This window comes from Trachypithecus francoisi, unplaced genomic scaffold, assembly GCF_009764315.1.
Source record: "Trachypithecus francoisi isolate TF-2019V2 unplaced genomic scaffold, Tfra_2.0 Lachesis_group9, whole genome shotgun sequence".
Classification (NCBI taxonomy): Eukaryota; Metazoa; Chordata; class Mammalia; order Primates; family Cercopithecidae; genus Trachypithecus; species Trachypithecus francoisi.
The window spans coordinates 74,343,898-74,362,638 of record NW_022681474.1 but is presented as its reverse complement, the minus strand read 5'-3'; the positions used below and the strand labels follow the sequence as shown (position 1 = coordinate 74,362,638).

Genomic DNA, 18,741 nt, shown 5'->3' with positions numbered 1-18,741 from the left:
GCAAAAATTTGTATTATGAATTTTAAGACAAACAGCAGCAGCAACAACAAAACAGTGCTATATTACAAACTCCTACAAGGAATTTCATGAACACTTACTGCTGCAAGTGGTCTTAGAAATACAATGTAGTGTGGTAAGAATAGAGGCTCCCAAGCCGGGCTAACAGATCCTACCCCCACCACCTACCAGATGAATGACCCGGCCAAGTTAACTTCTCTGCACTCCCATTCTCTCCCTGGCCCTGTGGTTTTCTTTCAAGGGCTACATCAAGGTAGTGCACATTGGTCATTAGTCATTCATTATCGATAGCATACTTCAAGGGTCTCAAACTCAACTGCCATCAGAGTGAGAAATAAATTAGTATGTGAAGCTGCAGAGGTGAAAAGCAACAGAGGGGCCGGGTGCAGTGGCTCACACCTGTAATCCCAGCACTTTGGGAGACTGAGGCGAGTGGATTGCTTCAGGTCAGGAGTTTGAAACCAGCTTGACCAACATGGTGAAACCCCATCTCTACTAAAAATACAAAAAATTAGCTGGGCTTGGTGGGGGGTGCCTGTAATTCCAGCTAGTCAGAAGGCTGAGGCAGAAGAATCGCTTGAACCTGGGAGGTGGAGGTCTCAGTGAGCAGAGATCGTGCCACTGTACTCCAGCCTGGGTGACAAAGCCAGACTCCGTCTCAAAAAAAAAAAAAAAGAGAGAGAGAGAAAAGAAAAGCAACAGAGGGAGGTGATGCCTGCAACAGAGTAGAGGGTGTGCCCTTGCTCAGGCCTTTTCTTCGGAAGGTCTTTCACAACTCTAGAGTCAAACCCCTCACCTGTGGGCCAAATGCACGCTGCCCTTTTGCAAATCCTGAATTCTAAACACACTTTTCTCAGGAAGCTGTGGCTTGTGAAAAAAGACATGATTGATGTCTCGTCCTGCAGAGAAGGCGAGGCATAGAGGCCCAGTTCTCCCAGTACCACCGCAGGCTGACGAGGAAAGGAGACATAAAATAAGGGGTTTGGTAACATGTGGCCAAGTAAAGGTAGACACCTGAGACCTCCAGTCAATAATGACTTCCAGAGAGGAGGAAACTAGGAAGCTGGTGTGGAAGAACAGGAAATGTGAAAGCAAACTGAGAGCCGCTGAGGAAGAAGTGGAGGCACCATCCTGAGAAGACTCCAAAGAGCCCCGCAAAGGAGGCGATGCCGTGTCAGCTTCTTCCCAGACAGCAACCTGGTCTCAGGTTTGTAGGGGAGGAAAACGGAAAAGGGAAGAAATGGGCAAGAAGCAAATCTATGATCATTGAATTGAGAAGGAAAAGGAAGAACCATGCTGAATGCACCCTGAAAGCTTTCCTAAGTCACATCATTTATCCCCAAAATTGGAGAGCTAACATACTATGATCACTTTTTAGAGAAGAGGGCAAGATGGCTTAGACGTCAGCTAAATTGCTCCAGGTTCACACAGCAAGGAAGGGGCAAACACAGGTCCTCTAGGTTTTAGGACTACCAGATAAAATACAGGAGGCCTGGTTAAATTCGAATTTCAGATAAACAACAAATAACTTTCTAGTATATATAGGTGCCATGCAACATGTGGGACATACGTATACTAAAAAATAATTCATTGTTTATTTCTAATTGAAATACAGTTGTGCATCCTGCATTTTTACTTGCTAACTGGTACTCCTACTTGGTTTCCAAGTCGCTTTCCGTTATTCCACGTTCTGCCAAAGCACCCTACGGTGGGAAAATCAGAAAGCAGTTAATGAATAAAATTGAAAGGAGGGAAAATTCACACAGTCTAATAGAGAATGCTAATTTGCAACATATAAAATAAAGAAGCATAAAAAAAAAATAGAACCTATAGAAGACTTGGAGAACTGGAGAAAGAATACACTGTAATTATGGAAAGCAGTAAAGCCTACCGGTTTCCATTTGTGGCCCAACAAGCAAATCCCAGTTCCCTTTACACATCACTGTCAGGCAGCAATCACCCAGAGCTACAAGGCTCTGGGCCAAGTAAGAACCAACCACGGAAGGGATGACTGTCATTACCCTAATCTTCCTTACCTGAAAAAGAGTTCAATGAGGTGTTCAGACAAGTAGCACAGAGGGAGGCAGAGAAACCAAAAGGCTCCAATAGTTTTGGCTAGAGCCCCCACAACTCTGATGGACAGACAACAGCAAAAGAGGGAAGGGCAGTCGTGAGCTTACTTTAACTTGTTTATTTACAATGCAAGCAGAGTCCCTCAATCAGATAAAATATCCTCCTTGCCCTCTCTTACCATCCCAAAAGTCAATACAACTAAAATATTAATAGTAGTTTGGGGAAAAGCATGCTCCTTAACCTTCAAAAAGTCCCCAGGACTGAGAGCAATCCAGCGGCAACAAAGAAAAGAGGTCACTCGAAGAGTCCCTGGTAGAGAAAACTACTGCCTCCCACAGACCACCCTGGCCCATCACCAGGGGTTGTCCTTCCTTCATTTGGTTACTGCAATCCTGCAAAGTCAGTCCATTTCAAAGATTCATGTTTTGGTTTCTGTTCTTTAAACAAGCAGCTAAGGAGAAGTGGCACTAGGGCGTTGCCCATCAAAGTCCACCTTCTAGAACCCATACCCCCATGAAAGAGGGTCAAAAGTGTCAATCAGAGAGGCCAGCTTTGACAGTCTTCTGTCTGCTGATAGTACGTTAGTCAGAAAACGTGTACATTTTCAAAAAACACAATGGAAAGAGCTCTGTAACTGACCTACAGGGAAAAAACCCAGATCTTTTAGGAAGTGTGTTTACCTCCTGCAGTCCTGTTACTTTTACACAGCCACACAGACTGGTATAATCCTGGCTCACCAAACACTCGGACACCCGCTCAGTTCCCAGGCATCCCCAAGCACCAGAGAAACATCGACGGTTAGAAGCCAGGTTGGGAGGCTCCCCAGTCGACGGTGCACAGGGAGCTTGGTGCTGCCTCAATCATCCCCGCTCAGCTTTCAAGAGGTTATTTTTCTATCATCATCTTATAGGATTATCTAGAGCAGGACTGATTTTGAAATGTATTTTGGAGGACAATAGAAGGGGGTGGGGAAGTACTAATAATATTTAATATCATTTTCTACAGGAATAAGTCATACATTACCCCAAAACTTTGCTCTGTGTATCATCTCATTTGATCTTCATAACTATGGGATGGGAGCAAGATTTGTGTTAACTCTACAGTCTCTTACCAGGTAAGTAACCAAGGCTCAAAGGCCCTAAATGCAATATAACTTAGCTAGTAGGGTAGCTAGAACCTCAATTAATACACGCATAAGTCCTGTAGGGCCTGTATGTCCTCTGCTGTGCCGCACTCCTTTCATGTCATCCTGCTGCCCAGCACCAATACTGAGGGAGGGGGGTGGTGCCGCCCAGGAAGCTGACTCTAAAACTGCAAATAATTTCAGATACTTATGCAGACCATTGCACAGCAATAAAAAAGAACTACCACTATATGCAACTGCATGGATACTGTTTAATATTAGTGAATGAACTAGGATAACCAAAGAATCCAGATACGTAAAATACATTCTGTATAATTCCATTTATATGAAGTTCAAACACTAGCAAAACAAATCTATTAAATATATTAAGTCAGAAAAGGCTTACTTTTTTGGGGGGTACTGACTGGAACAGAGCACACGACAGTTGCAGGGGTGTTGACAATTGCATGTATCCTAAGCAGGGTGGTGGTTACACCAGTGATTTCATTTTTAAATTCACCGAGCAGCTGGGTATGGTGGCTTATGCCTATAATCCCAGCACTTTGGGAAGCTGAGGTGGGAGTATTGCTTGAGCCTGGGAGCTAGAGATGAGCCTGGACAACACAGTGAAACCGTGTCTCTACAAAAAAAGTCCAAGAAAAAAACAGCGGGCATGGTGGTATATGCCTGTGGTCTCAGCAATTCGGGAGGCTGAGGTGGGAAGATGGCTTGCAGCCCAGGAGGCAGAGGTTGCAGTGAGCCGAGATCGCCCCACTGCACTCCAGCCTGGGTGAAAGCGTGAGACTTTGTCTAAAACAAATAAATACATACATACATACATACAATGAGCACTGTTCGATAAATTTGTGCATTCAAAGTTTGTACACTTTACAGTAAGTATATGGTTCTCCACTGAATAGTTTACAAAGAAGAAAAGTGCACACTTCCCAAAATCCATTCCACAAACTTTATTGAACAGCTGTGTTAAGGTTATGGAAAACACAAATGACTCTTCAAATGGCAGAGTCTTTACATGGCAGTCACCATGCAAGGTACCGTCCGACTGCTGTGTTCAATACCTGCTCTACTGCTTACTGCAATCTTCAAGGGGTTGCCGGGACTCCCCGTGCCTCATGTCTTTCATCTGTGACACTGAGATCACAAAGGGTTGTGCTGAGGAGTCAATGAGTCCCTAAAGGTAATGTGTTGAGAACTGTACCCAGAAACACCACAAGACTGCAATACGTGGCAACTGTTATCATGGAATAAGACAGGTCATCCTACTGATGATAAATGACAAAATACCTGCCTTCAAGTATTTCATTAAAAAAAACACAAATAAACATCTGCACTAAGTAGCCAGAGTGGATTTCCAAGAGGCAGAAATGCTCTTACTGTTCCCCCGCCGTTCTGTAGTGAGCTCCCGAAGGGAATCCAGGCGCACAGCCTAGAGTTGCCCAGCTGGGCACTGCTCTCCTCTCATCCTCATTTTTCTCTGGGCATTCAGGTTCTGCCTGGGTGTGGGAGGGAGGAGTGCCTTGTCCAACCATTACTCAGCCCCTACTTCTTTTGAATTAACTTCGATTTATCCTTTAGATCGTGACTAAGAAACCTCCTCATTTCAGAACCTGCGCTCTGACTCTGCTTCCACTCCTGGATCGAATCGGGGCCCACCATCAATGCCACCAGCACAGTATCATCCCAGTTGTTATATACAGGCACACTGCCTGGCATACAGCAGACACTCATGTTTGTTGAAGAAAACTAAAAAAACTCACTTGTATTGTGCTAATCAGACTATTTTTAAGTAGAGATTGTAACATAAATGCAAAGGAAGAAACTGATTCCAGGCCGGGATGGGGGCCGGGGGGCAGGGCAGGAACCCATAAGGCTATGCCATGTGGAGAGGTGGCAATATCCTGGGGTACGCTAAACAGGGTGCAGGAGTGGAATAGACCAAGGCCCAACTGGAGGGCAACTGAGCCAGAAAGGGGAGCACAGACTGTTCCCCATGAGCTGAAGGCACCCTTCTCTGTTATTATTTCTTTTCCAAGACAGGGAGTTTGCTACCCTGGCAACACTCTCTTAGGCCCAGCATCTTGGGAATTTGCTGTGGTACTGGGGCAGTCCTGACTATCCTAACAGAACAGAACTGCACAGGAACTTCTAATAGGAAAATGCCCACAACGAGACGAAGATAAAACTGTTCCTGGGCTGGGCATGGTATCTTATGCCTGTAATCCCAGCACTTTGGGAGGCCAAAGTGAAGGGATTGCTTGAGCCCTGGAGTTCAAGACTAGCCTGGGCAATATAGTAAGACCCTCTACAAAAAATAATAATAATGATGATGCAGGAGTGGTGGCACATATCTGTAGTTCCCGCTACTCCGGAGGCTAAGGTGGGAGGATCACCTGAGCTCAAGAGGTTAAGGCTGTAGTGAACTATGATGATACCAATACGCTGCAGCCTGTGTGACACAGCAAGACCCTGTCTCAAAGAAAACCAACCAAACAAAAAGGCCTGTCCCTAAATTAATTTATATGCCATCTTCCCACAGACTGTAGAAGCTCTGAGGTCAGACCTGGGCTCAAATCCCAGTCCCATCTGATAGCCATGGGACCTCAGGCAAGTGATACAAGCTTTCTGGGCCTAAATTTGTAGGCTTATGGCTATGGATAAACAGTAGTACTGATCGTATAGGACTGTGGTGAGGATTAAATGAGAGGATGTACGCAAACCCCTTCCAATAGTTCCTATCCCATAGTAAGCACTGGATAAACATTCACTGTTATTACAGCCACACAAAAAGATTTGGAAGTGGGACAATGGTGGTGAATAAAAATTCTATAAGCTTTCTTTTTCCTTCAAACCTTTTAAAACTCTGTTTACCTTGTACCCAAAGAGGTCTGGCCTTAGCCCTTGACTTTCTGGAGGCAATTTCTAACCCTTTGGAAGGTTATGACTGATAAGAGTGTCTTTGTTTACCTGAGGGCCTTGGATTACACTGGAAAGCCAAACGGTGTGATTCAGCCTGAGTGCTTCGGGACATGTGGTATCAGCGCAGCCTTCTCAGGGCCTGGAGACTGAGATCTGCCCTGTGGATGGTCGACCATGTCTACGTGATGGAGCCGCAGTAAAAACTCTGCACCCCAAGGCTTGGCTGCACTTCTCTGGTTGGCAATACTCCATGTGTATTGTCACGTGCTGTTGCCAGGAAAGTAATGTTGTGCACACTCCATGGGGAGAGGATAACTGGAAGCTCCACAGTGAAAAACGTTCCTGGACTCTGCCCTATATGCTTTTTCCCTTGACTATTTTAACCTGCATCCTTTCCCTGTAATAAACTGCACCTGTGAGTATCAAAATAAGTAATTTTAAAAATAAAATCACAGTTTATTCCAACTGCTATCAAGGAAATTAAATGCATACATTTCATTAAGAATAAAAAATAAAAAGCAACCATCATCTGTGAGGTGTTGGGGGGAAGGTATCGGGGGAAGACCCTTCCCTCCTGGAGGACAAGCTCTCGCCATGGGTTATTCCCTCATCCAGCATCTGGGGGCTTACTGGCACCAAGCCCAGAGCTCGGCATAGGGCTAGGGCACTGCGCATTTGCTGAGTGATAGAAAAAGAACCATATATGGGATATATGGGACAGCTAACAGGCAGTACAAACTTAATTAAATAAGAGATCAACACTTAAGGTCTAAATTTATAACTTCAAGACCAGGAGAGTAAAAAGCAGCTAGCAGATTTTGTAGACTAGTGTAAGTCTTTCTTTAAAAAAAAAAAAAATTAAAAGTCACTAGGAATAGAGGTTTACCAGGGAGGAAAAAATGGGTATTATTATTTAATGGGTACAGAGTTTCCATTTGGGATGACGAAAAGTTCTGGAAATGGATAATGGCGATGTTTGCAAAACATTGTGAATGTACTTAAAGCCACTGAATTGTATACTTACAAATGGTTAAAATGGTGAATTATATGTTGTATATGTTTTTACCACAAAAAAAGAAAAAAGGCAAAAAAAGTCACTGGTACTCTTCTCTGGGTACCTAAGGTATTTCTCAATATAAACTCCATGCATGCACGGTTCAAAATGGCATAAAATAGTTAACATACTTTTCAAGTGACATAAACCCTTACCAGACAGTGATTTGAACCTGAAAAAGTCTAACTCTACTTTATGGAGAATACACTTAAAATAATACTCTTTGGTTAACAAAAGCATTAAAATCACCTAGTCGATTTTTTCCTCAAAGATTAGCGGGGCTACTAAATGAAGTGAAGACACAATGTTTTGACTCAATAAATGTCTTTGTTTAGATAAACTCTGGTCTAGTGAAGAATTTCACCCCATTAAAAACCTCTCTCAGTAGAATAAGTTATCATTTCAGTTGGTATATTAGGATAAGTTTTTTTTTTTTTTTTTGAGATGGAGTTTCACTCCTGTTGCCCAGGCTGGAGTGCAACGGCGCAATCTCGGCTCACTGCAACCTCCGCCTCCTGGGTTCAAGCGATTCTCCTGCCTCAGCTTCCCGAGTAGCTGGGATTACATGCCCAGCTAATTTTTTGTATTTTTAGTAGAGAAGGGGTTTCTCCATGTTGGTCAGGCTGGTCTCGAACTCCCGACCTCAGGTGATCCATCCGCCTTGGCTCCCCCAAAGTGCTCGGATTACAAGTGTGAGCCATCGCACCCGGTCTATTAGGATAATTTTTAAAAAGTCAAGCTTGCATACAAGTTTTCTATATGAAACTCTACGTATAATTATTTTTCTCTCAAATCTGTCCCTTTTAGCCTCTCTAATTCAATCTCAACAAGCAGATAGCACAAAAGACTCAAACTGTTCACTTATAGAAGCAACACATGAAGTGTTTAACACAGGTAACTAGATTTCTTTTTTTTTTTTTTTTGAGGTGGAGTCTTGCTCTGTCGCCCGGACTGGAGTGCAGTGGCCAGATCTCAGCTCACTGCAAGCTCCGCCTCCTGGGTTTACGCCATTCTCCTGCCTCAGCCTCCCGAGCAGCTGGGACTACAGGCGCCCGCCACCTCGCCCGGCTAGTTTTTTGTATTTTTAGTAGAGACGGGGTTTCACCGTGTAGACCAGGATGGTCTCGATCTCCTGACCTCGTGATCCACCCGTCTCGGCCTCCCAAAGTGCTGGGATTACAGGCTTGAGCCACCGCGCTCGGCCCTAGATTTCTTAGAATTTTCTTTAGTTCACCCATAATCCCTGCTGCTTTCATTCTTTTACCCTCTTCCTTCCTCCTATGGAAAACTTTCTGAATTATGACCTATGCCTGGCTGAACATCCCAACTCTGCTCTGCGGTACCAAGTAGCCTCATTTGATCCTCAGTGCCCTGAGATGCCCTGGTGAGCATTACCCAGATCACTCTGGACACACACCTGGCACCGCCAAGGCTGGATTGATCTGGAACAGATGCATGGAAGATTAGCCCATCAATCAGCACAGCTTTTGTAAAAAACTAGAATTCAAAATTGCCTATAAAATAGTACCTCTAATTTTACTGCAAGAAGTCTTGCTTTCGGATAGTTTCAGATTAAAAACTTGAGAAATTCAGTCTATTCACCATTATTCCACGAAGGAAACACGGGTGGGCCTCAGAGTATAACAGGAATAGAGGGAAAAAACCACCTAGATAATTTCCATGTACTGACAGATGCAGATTATGAAATTAAAATATCAATGACATTTCTTTTCAATCATCATCACATAAAAACAAAAATTAAAAACAAACCAAAAGCGTCCCGGTGCCACCTCAGCATAAATTGAGCAACAGCTCTCCCCATCTCTGCCTTACAAAATAAACTACAAGCTAATTAAACTGCGAATGAATGTGATACACTGTTTTCCTTAAAGATATTCACAGAGATAAATGAACTTCATTTGGGAAGCTGCAAGGTAAAATTCCCCTCCCTGGGAACCTCTACAGGAGTCGGCCTAAGCTTCCCTTCCTGCGTCCATGTGGGTGTTGGTTCCTTCTGCATGCACTGCACAAGCCCCAAAGCTGGAGAGAAAGACTGTTTCCCTCTGCTCTGTATTCCCTACAGCACCAGGCCAGTGCCAGGCTGAATGAAAGTCTAGTGTTATCCTCGCTTTGCTACTGGGAGAGCCCTAACATTCCTTTTGGATATTTCTATCTAGCACGCAGTATTATAAGCACTTGACGGCTGAATCCTATTTCTTTGAGGCTATATTTATTTTATTTATTACATGTCATTTTGTACCTTACTGAAGAAACAAAGGCGGGGGCAGAGAGGGAGACCAGAAAATCTCCCAGCAACAAACAAATAAGTATTGTAATGAACTGCAATCATTACATTGCACTCCATATGTCTGATCTAGGAAACAATAAGTAAAGGGGAGGGTTAATTCTAAATGACCATCAATCATATTGTTAACCCTTTTTTAAAGAATACTTATTCCTAAAGAGAGAACATACACGAAGTGACCTTTGCAATTTACTGGTATCAGGGTTGGAATAGACTTCACAGCTGTGGATTTTACAATCATAAAAGATAAGAAAATTTGACAGCCTTGGAGAAGTAGGAAGTATCTGCAAGTTAACGCCACCCCAAGATCCTGACAATTAAAAATATTTTCCAGAGGATTAGTTCCTCTGTCAAGAAAAATTGCAACCACCAGCAAGCAGGAACATACTGAACCTGTGAACATTTACTCTGCCAACTTTGACAATAATTCAATATACCTGAAAACAACCACATTGTGATTGAAAACAAAAAGCAACACCTACCCACTAAGGAAAAAAGTATACAGAGGGGACAGAAAAGATTCCTATTATTCCTTACTCAGCCTGACTGCAGTTCGGTAGTTTGTATTAGCATTTTGAAGTGTAAACACAATTATTTTGGCAAGGCATGATTTAAGGAAAACACACACACACAAATACACTGTGGTGACACTTGTGTGTCTGCAAGACACAAGCAGACATAAGAATTCAACAATCCCCCTACCCTGTTTTCAGATGCTTCCTCCATCACTGCTACAGGTTACCAGTATTTATTTGCATTAATGTATCCCCCTGCAATGGGCCAGAGTTGTTTCCCAGTAGGGCATTTCAACATTAAAGAGTCATAGGAAACACCTGGAATGATCTGTCACCATCACCAAAACCAAAGCAGCAAATCTGAACACTTCCAACGGGCCTATGTTTTCCTCCAAGCCTTACTCAGAAACACTTAGAAAGGAGAACCTGAAAATACTTTGTCCTCTTTCAGATAAAATGTTATCAGGAGCACCCAGGTATATGCTACAAGGTAGCCCACATCACCCAAAGCAAGAAGGCAAGGGCACACTGATTGCAATGGTCTCCCAAAGTATACAATGTATCCATTCACATATCTGGTCTGTTTCATCAACTATGGTAAAGAAAGTGTTTGCTGTTGTGGCAGGGGAGTGGCTCTCTGAAGACAAGGTCCTGGAGAGAGTGTTGGCACCTTCATGGCAGAAAGAAACAAGTACACACATACCCGTGCCTCTGGAGCCAGCTCAACAAATTTCTAAGCATTTCCCCCATGCCAAGCGCTGAGGAATGCGATGAACAAGGCAAATTGTGCCCCCAAAGAAATTTACACATGAACTGGGAAAGATCTCTGCAGCCAAGTGTCAGTGACAGAGGGAGGTCTATGGAACCACGTAAGCAGATGCATACCCCAGTGTGTGGCTGACAAAGAGGAAGTATCAGGGCATACAAAGGGGTTCAGGTGGAGAAGGCAATACAGTCTACTTCAACTGACAAAGTAGAAAGGAGGGGAGGAATACAGAAGAACATTTAAGGGGACGAGGGGCACCACTGAGGAGTCAGAGGAAACCTACTGAAGTTCTGGGTGCTAGTAGTCAAGGAGTGAAGTGAGAGCTTAGAGAATGCACCCTGGGCTAAATGCATGTAAGGGGTGTGGCTGTGAAGCAAGCAGGACATTCCAATCATGCAGAGCCTAGTAAATCACCAGAAGGTTTACCTGAATCCAAGGGCAATGGGGAGTCATTGAATATTTTTAAGCAAGCAATGGCTACCTCCGATTTTTGCTGTAGACCAGCCTCTCTGGTCCCGAACAAGAGTCACCACAAACCAGATACTGTGAATTCTCTAATGGATTCCCCATCTCTAGCAAATAGGACAGCACTGTGAAAGACTGTCATGACCTTTAAAATTTTAGCTTTTGGCTGGGCGTAGTCGCTCATGCCTGAAATCCTAGCACTTTGGGAGGCAGAGGTGGGTGGATCACTTTAGGCCAGGAGTTCCGAGACCAGCCTGGACAACATGGTAAACACCATCTCCACTAAAAATACAAAACTAGATGGGCATGGTGGCGCATGCCTGCAGTCTCAGCTATTAGGGAGGCTGAGGCATGAGAATCACTGGAACCTGGGGGGCAGAGGTTGCAGTGACCTGAGATCACACCACTGCACTCCAGTCTGGGTAATAAGAGTAAAGCTGTCACAAAACAAAAGCAAAAACAAAAAAGTTTTTAAAAATTAAGTACAAATAGAATATGTGAAACACATAGAAGATACTTATAAATGTGAACAACTCGTAAATGCTGAAGAAATATGAGGAAGGCCTCTTTAAGAAGACTTGTGTACAATTAGACCTAACTGTGAGGTCATATTTTCCTCAAAGTTGTGTCTAAAGTTGGGTGTTTCCATAAGAATCTAAGAAATACTTTTCTAATCGGGGGGAAAAAAGATATCATACTCTCATCGTCACATTTATAAAGGCAATATCGATTTGTATCTTCAGAGTCTGACAAAAGTCTTAAAAATTGAAAATAACATATTAGGCTTCCAGAGTAAATAATCCAAAACACACAACATCAACTATATGGCAGTTTTTATCAGTTAATGAAACCATTACACTGATGTTTAAAGTAGCTAGGTTTTCTAATCATGCCAGACCAACATATTTTTCTATTCTAACTTCAAAACAGCTTGTACTTCTGTATTTCCATAAACTTCTACAATAAAGGATTAATTTTACAGTCAGAGAGACACTTAAATATCAGTGATTTATTATAGGCCTTGATTTCCAAACCAAATACATACCAAAGATCTGAAACTGCCTGGAAGAGGTACACACCCTAGAGAACCACCTGAGGCCCTGCTTATACACGGAGAATGCCAGCAACTAGTTGAGAACTTTGAAGCCATCCAATTACTGCCCACAACTGCATTTCCTCACCTTCTCTAAGACCACCACCAATAAGACCACCCCCCCAAGAACACCTCCCCAAGACCACCCCCCCTAAGACCACCCCCATAAGACCACCAAGCCCTAAGACCACCAAGCCCTAAGACCACCAACCCCTAAGACCACCCCCAGACCACCCCCCAAGACCACCCCCCCAAGACCACCCCCCCTAAGACCACCCCCCCTAAGACCACCCCCCCTAAGACCACCACCCCTAAGACCACCACCCCTAAGACCACCACCCCACGATAACCCTCACTACACTGAATCATATAATTCACAATCACATTCTCACTCATAGGGCAAACCAACAGATCTGGCCTAACATACAAAAGCTACTCAAAAAGGTGACTATGCATTTGTTTATTTCCCCCACTCCAAAAAAAAAAAGAAATTATGATCCGTAATCAGGAGCCTGATTCCCCTGCTGACTTAATAGGGAAAATTGAATACTCACTCAAAATATTCTATTCCACTTTTAAGCCCCAGATAAAACGGCCTAGGGCAGGCTATAACTCACAGGTGCACCAGGCACTTGTGGACACGGCTGAAAGATTTCTTACAGTTGATTCTCTCCCACAGATGATGTTTACTGCTGTTGTACAGATACTGAGAACACAGGCCCATGAAACTAGTCCTTCATTAAATGGGTAGTTTGACCAGAATAGCCACTTACATACCAGAAGAGACCATTGGTTAAGAGCTTCTATTAGCCTTTGGACTTGGCTTTAAAAAGGGCATAACAGAGATATTACTATACACCTATTGGAATGGTCAAAATCCAGAACACTGACAACAGCAAATGTTGGTGAGCAACAGCAACTCTTTTTTTTTTTTTTTGAGATGTTGTCTGGCTCTGTCGCCCAGGCTGGAGTGCAGTGGCGTGATGTTGGCTCACTGCAACCTCTGCCTCCTGGGTTCAAGCAATTCTCCTGCCTCAGTCTCCAGGGAGTTTGGGATTACAGGCATGCACCACCACCCCCAGCTAATTTTCCTGTACTTTTTTTCTTAGTAGAGATGGGGGTTTCACCATGTTGGCCAGGCTGGTCTCGAACTCTTGACCTCAGGTGATCCGCCTGCCTCGGTCTCACCAAAGTGCTGGGATTACAGGTGTAAGACACCACGCCCGGCCCCGCAAAAGCAACTCTTACTCGTTGTTGGTGGGAATGAAAAACAGTGCAGCTACTTTGGAAGACAGTTTGGCAATTTCTTATAAAACTAAACATACTTTTACCATATAATTCAGCAATCATGCTCTTTGGTATTTAAACAAATGAACTGATATCTTTCCAGACAAAACCCTGCACATGAATATTTCCAGCAGCTTTATTCATAATTGCCAAAAGGTGGAAACAGCCAAGATGCCCTTCAGGAGGTGAATGGATAAATTATGATCCATCCAAACAATGAAATACTATTTAACCCTGAACAGAAACCAAGACATAGGAGTTGGGGAACATGGAGGAAACTTAAATGCATTGACTAAGTGAAAAGGCTGCATACTGTATGATTCCAATTACATGACATTCTGGGAAAGGCAAAACTAAGGAGAGAGTAAAAAGATAGTGGTTGCCAGGAGTTAGCAGGGAGGGAAAGATGAACAGAGCGTGGAAGACTTCCAGGGCAGAAAAACTCTGCGTAATACTATAATGGTGGACATATGTCATTATACATTTGTCTAAACTCATAGAATATACAAAGACCAAGTAAACTCTAGACTTTGGGTGATAATGATGTATCAATGTAGGTTCACTGACTATAACAGTGGACCACTATGAGGTAAGACGTTGATGGTGGAGGAGGTCGTGCCTGTGTGAAGGCAAGGGTTATGTGGGAAATTTCTGTACTTTATGTTCAGTGTTACTCTGAAGATAAAAGTGCTCTAAAAAGTAAAGTCTATTAAAAAACAAAACAAGTGGCGGCAGGGGGAGACCGTCTCTTCCCCAGGGAGTGACAAAAAGGCAATGTGCCTTCCTGAACATGCTCAAGGAAAAAGAAAGCCACAATCACCTTTAGTGCTCAAGAACATGAACGTCAATATCACAATTAGAACTAAAAAGAGCCAGAAAGGCAATTACCAGAATTATGGTACCATCTTCCCTTCAAATTAACTACAACACTGAAAAATCTAACAAGGTCTTCACTTAATTATCAGAAACTTCCTTGACTGCCACTAGCAAGGGTAATGCTTCAGTGAGCAATGTCAGGGATTGTACAGCTTAACCCTGATACAAACTACTAAAGTGTAGTTCAATGGACTCTCTGTATTCACAGACCCATTTCATGGAGTCACATACATTTCTCCTCTCACATTACATACCTGAGAGGTAAAACGCACCCCCACAGAATCTGGATCCTAGGTCAGTTAACACCTGCAAAATCTTGAAGGAATCTATTTTCTGCATTTATCATTCAGCTCCTCAGTAACAACTGCCAAGTATTAGGAAACCAGGCGAACCACAAGCACTTTTTTATCTGTCTCCCTGAATATATTAGTCAGAGATTAAAGAAGAACTGAGAGGCTTCTGCTACTTGTGCAGTGTCACCTAAAACAATTTTAACTTTACTCATTAACACCACACGACATTTCACAAAGTATATTCGGCTGGATGTCAGTTTTAGTTAAGGGTAAGTGCTAAGAAAAAAAGCCACCACCTTATACACTTTTCGAGCTAAGTACTCAGAAGGCCTGTGATTTTAAACACTGGGAATGAACACATTTGTTCCTGCAAAGCCAACATGTGTAAGTATAGTTTACAAACCTACTTATAGTACGGTCGAAGTGTCAAACAGATAACCCTTTCATGGTCTCTGCATCTCTCATTCCTCCCTCCCAAACAAAACCAGCCTGAATTGCCCATTGCATGCAAAAGGCTATTTCACTTCATGCAAGTTTTACTACTTTCCATGGTTCACAACCTCCAAGAGACTAACCCTCTCATTTACTAACTCAAATCTTAAATAAACTGCCTCCACCAACTTCCCTCTCTTCTTAACCCCCACTCAGCAAAGACATCTCTGTCAGCCAAGAAAGCTGCATAGGACGCTTGGAAGTGGCTGCCTCTGCAAATTCCCCGCCCCCACTCCCTCTTCCTACCAAAAGGGCACTTCAAGAACTTGACCATCTCACATACAAGTTGCTCCAATTCCATTCTCCAAAATTGGATTTGAGCATGAAAAGTTTCTTACTGATCACACTTAACCTGCAACTTGCTTTCTACACGAATCAAGAATGCCATCTAGTTCTCATGTATGAGCCAGCATTGGGGGTATACACACTCGTGCACATATATACACAGGCTCCTCCACCGAAGGCTATTTCCTGGCACAAGGGGCATCCTAAACTTGCCCCATTTCCAAGGTGTGACCCTCCATCCCCAAAGTCATCCCTTTTTCTTCATTTCAAAGTTCAGCCTCATCCGCTATTGTTCAGCAGCTATGGCAATTTATCCCCCTTGATTTCTTGACATTTTCTTCTCTGCTCCTGGCTGGGAAACTTCTGATTTGAATACAGTTGTCTGTGTGGGGATCCTGCATGTTAATGATGTGGTGAGCTGGCAGGGATGATAGGTGAGAGTACACAGTGTACTTTTTCTAGTTATGTTTCGCCTCATCACTGCTATACGGGCCTTTCTAAACGCCTGCCACACCAGGAAAGACCTACAGACCCAAGCTTACCCTTTTCTAGGCAGCCTCCAGGGACCAGACACAGAACTGATGGCCTGTTCTCCAGTATCAAGACTCAGAAGCAAGATACTCCTAACTACTCTACGAATGAAGCAAACACAAGTACCTTTGGCTCAGCCAGGGAATCAAAGTCGCTACCCTTCCCCTGGTTTCGGCCCCAGCCCTGTCCAGGCCTGAATGCTGCACTCTCCTCGCAGTAAACCGTCCACCCTCCCACCCCAAGGCAAAGAGCTTCCAATGGAGGTGGGAGCATTAGCGTGGTACCCGCCCTTCCCTCTCGATCCTGGCCAGAAAACTCCACTTCCCGGATTCCCGGCCACTCTCTCCCGCCCCGTACCCGAGCGATCCAGCTAGTGCCGTACAGATGCCAGCTTAGTACCCAGCCCAGCTGCGAACCCCCACACTCCGAGCCAGGCCCCAGTAAGAGATCCCAGCTCCCTCTCCCCTCCCGGACTGGGGTTCCCCAGATTCTGGACGCACCCCTCAAGCATGCTAGGGCTGAAAAAAGTCCTACCCCGCCCCCCAGCCACGCCGCCAGCCTCCAGCCCAGCCCCGGAGGGGCCTCCTCTCCAGAGGCCAAAAGGGACCATGAATGGTTGCCACAGTAGCCTTCCCCCACACCGCGCAAGGGTCCTCAGCCCCCCGAGGAGGACAGACCCGCGTGGCCCCGAAAGGACACCTCCCTCTCCTCCCGGAGGCCAGCAGGTCTCCGCAGGGAGTGTGGTCTCAGAGGGTCCCCGGGAATCTGGGGAAGACTGGGGGTTGCCTGGATTCGGGTGCAGCCCCTCCCGGGCCGGGCGGAGGTTGGCGCTGCGGCGCGCCCCCGGGGGGCACTCACGATGGTCACGCTGGCTTTGCGCAGGTCGCGGTTCTCCTCCTGCAGTGCCTTGCACTTCAGTTTGTAGGTCTCCAGCTCTATCTTCAGCACCTTGTTCTCTTGCTGCAGCGAGGCCAGGCGGTTGGTGAGCTCCTCCAGGCGGAACGGCGAGATGACAATGCCCCCCGACTTTCCACCGCCACCGCCTCCCCCGCCGCCACCGCCGCCGCCGCCCGAGGTAGACGAGCAGGACGACTGCATGGCGGCCGAGCTGCTGCTGTTGCCCCCCGCCCCGTCCGTGTCGCTCTCGCTGGCGCTGTCCGCCATGGCCGCGGCGGGCTGGGGAAAGGAGGAGGAGCAGCAGGGAGGCGGCGGCGGCGAAGGCCGGGCTGCGAATGAGTGGGCGCCGGGCGAGCACAGGGGAGCGCCGAGCTGAGCGCCTAGCACCAGGGCGCAGACTCGGAGCGGCGGCGAGAGAAAGAGAGGGCGCTTCCCGCTGCCAAGGGACCTCCTCTGCCAGAGAACAGAGACCCCGCCCGGGCTTGGGCAGTATTGCACTGGGGCTTGCTCCAGCCGGGCCGGGCGCGCTCGCTAGGCCGCCCAACAGAGCTGGCTGAAAGCTCGGGGACCCGCCCGCCGCCGCCTGGTGACCACGGGCGGGCTGGGAACGCGCAGGCACTGCGGGTGCGGGAAAGCCAAGGACTGCCCCCGCACCACCAGCTCGCCAGCCACACGTGTTCCAAGGGAGGGCCTACGAGCCCCTTGATCTAAGCCCGCGGCCGCCCAGCCTCTTCCGGGCTCGCGCCCGCCCCAAGAAAAAAGAAACCTGATGCCCCACCAGCCTCGCAGGTGCCGGGGACACGTGGAAAGGTCAGCCGGGCTCTGGCGCCCATCCTCTACCGTGTTGTGGCCCCATCTTCCGCCGACTGTGCGTTCGTGTGTCTCCCTCTATCTGTTTCACACATACACGCAGTTTTATATTCTCAAAAGCAAGGTGTTTTTGACTGGGAAGGCTTGGATAAATCTAAGAGAACAAAGTTCCTCTACAAGAGGCCGAAGAGGATGAAACAACAGCAGCCGCAGGTTAACCTTGTTAGGAAAGAATTTGCGGGAGAGACACACACACCCCCTTTAATAACCTCATAAACCACATTGCGCTCAATTGTTTAAATAAGGTGCAACTGTTTTTTTTTCTTTTTCTCTTTGCATTTTGCAAACGTTTTCAGCATGTGTCACGCAGTAGGATTAAGATAGTAACATCTAATGAAGAAAAAAAGGAAAGCGAAACACTTTTAGAAGAAGATTGAAACACCTCTTTAAGTGCCAATTTTCCAAAGTAACTGCGGACATAACATTATGCTATACAAACAGTAATGATTGAGTGGGAGTACAACATCACCCTTGTTTGCTATCTCCTAGAAAACTTTAGCATGTAAAAATAAAACAGTAATTACTATAATGCGGTCTAATTCAGGGTTCTAGCTTTGCAGTTTAAGAAATTAAAAATCAAAAACTTTTATTCCCTGTCCCTCTTCCCAAAGGCTTGCAGGCAATTGGCTCAGCAGGTGAGAGGATTCTAAACACTTTGCCCTGTTGACACAAAACAGCTTTCACTTATGTATAAAAATTGGAAAGTGAAACTGACCAGACTAGTTTTATTACCCATGCTTAGTTAACATTAGAACAAACACATGGAAACAGAAAATAGAAAAAAAAAGTGTAATTTTGTTTTCTGTTGCGTTGAACTTTCTGAAAGATTTCTAAAGCGTTAGGAAGAAGGAAGAATGATTC

The 18,741-nt window shown here is 45.3% G+C and overlaps 1 protein-coding gene across 1 annotated transcript in view; it reads right to left on the bottom strand.

Annotated features, from left to right (window-relative positions):
• The window catches only part of CCDC6 (coiled-coil domain containing 6), a 120,059-nt gene extending 102,151 nt beyond the window's left edge, over positions 1-17,908 (bottom strand). The window contains exon 1 of the mRNA XM_033209706.1: positions 16,972-17,908. Coding sequence (XP_033065597.1) covers positions 16,972-17,277 — 306 coding nt within the window. The 5' untranslated portion in view covers positions 17,278-17,908. The remainder of the gene's footprint in view (positions 1-16,971) is intronic.
• Positions 17,909-18,741: the final 833 nt, after the last annotated feature.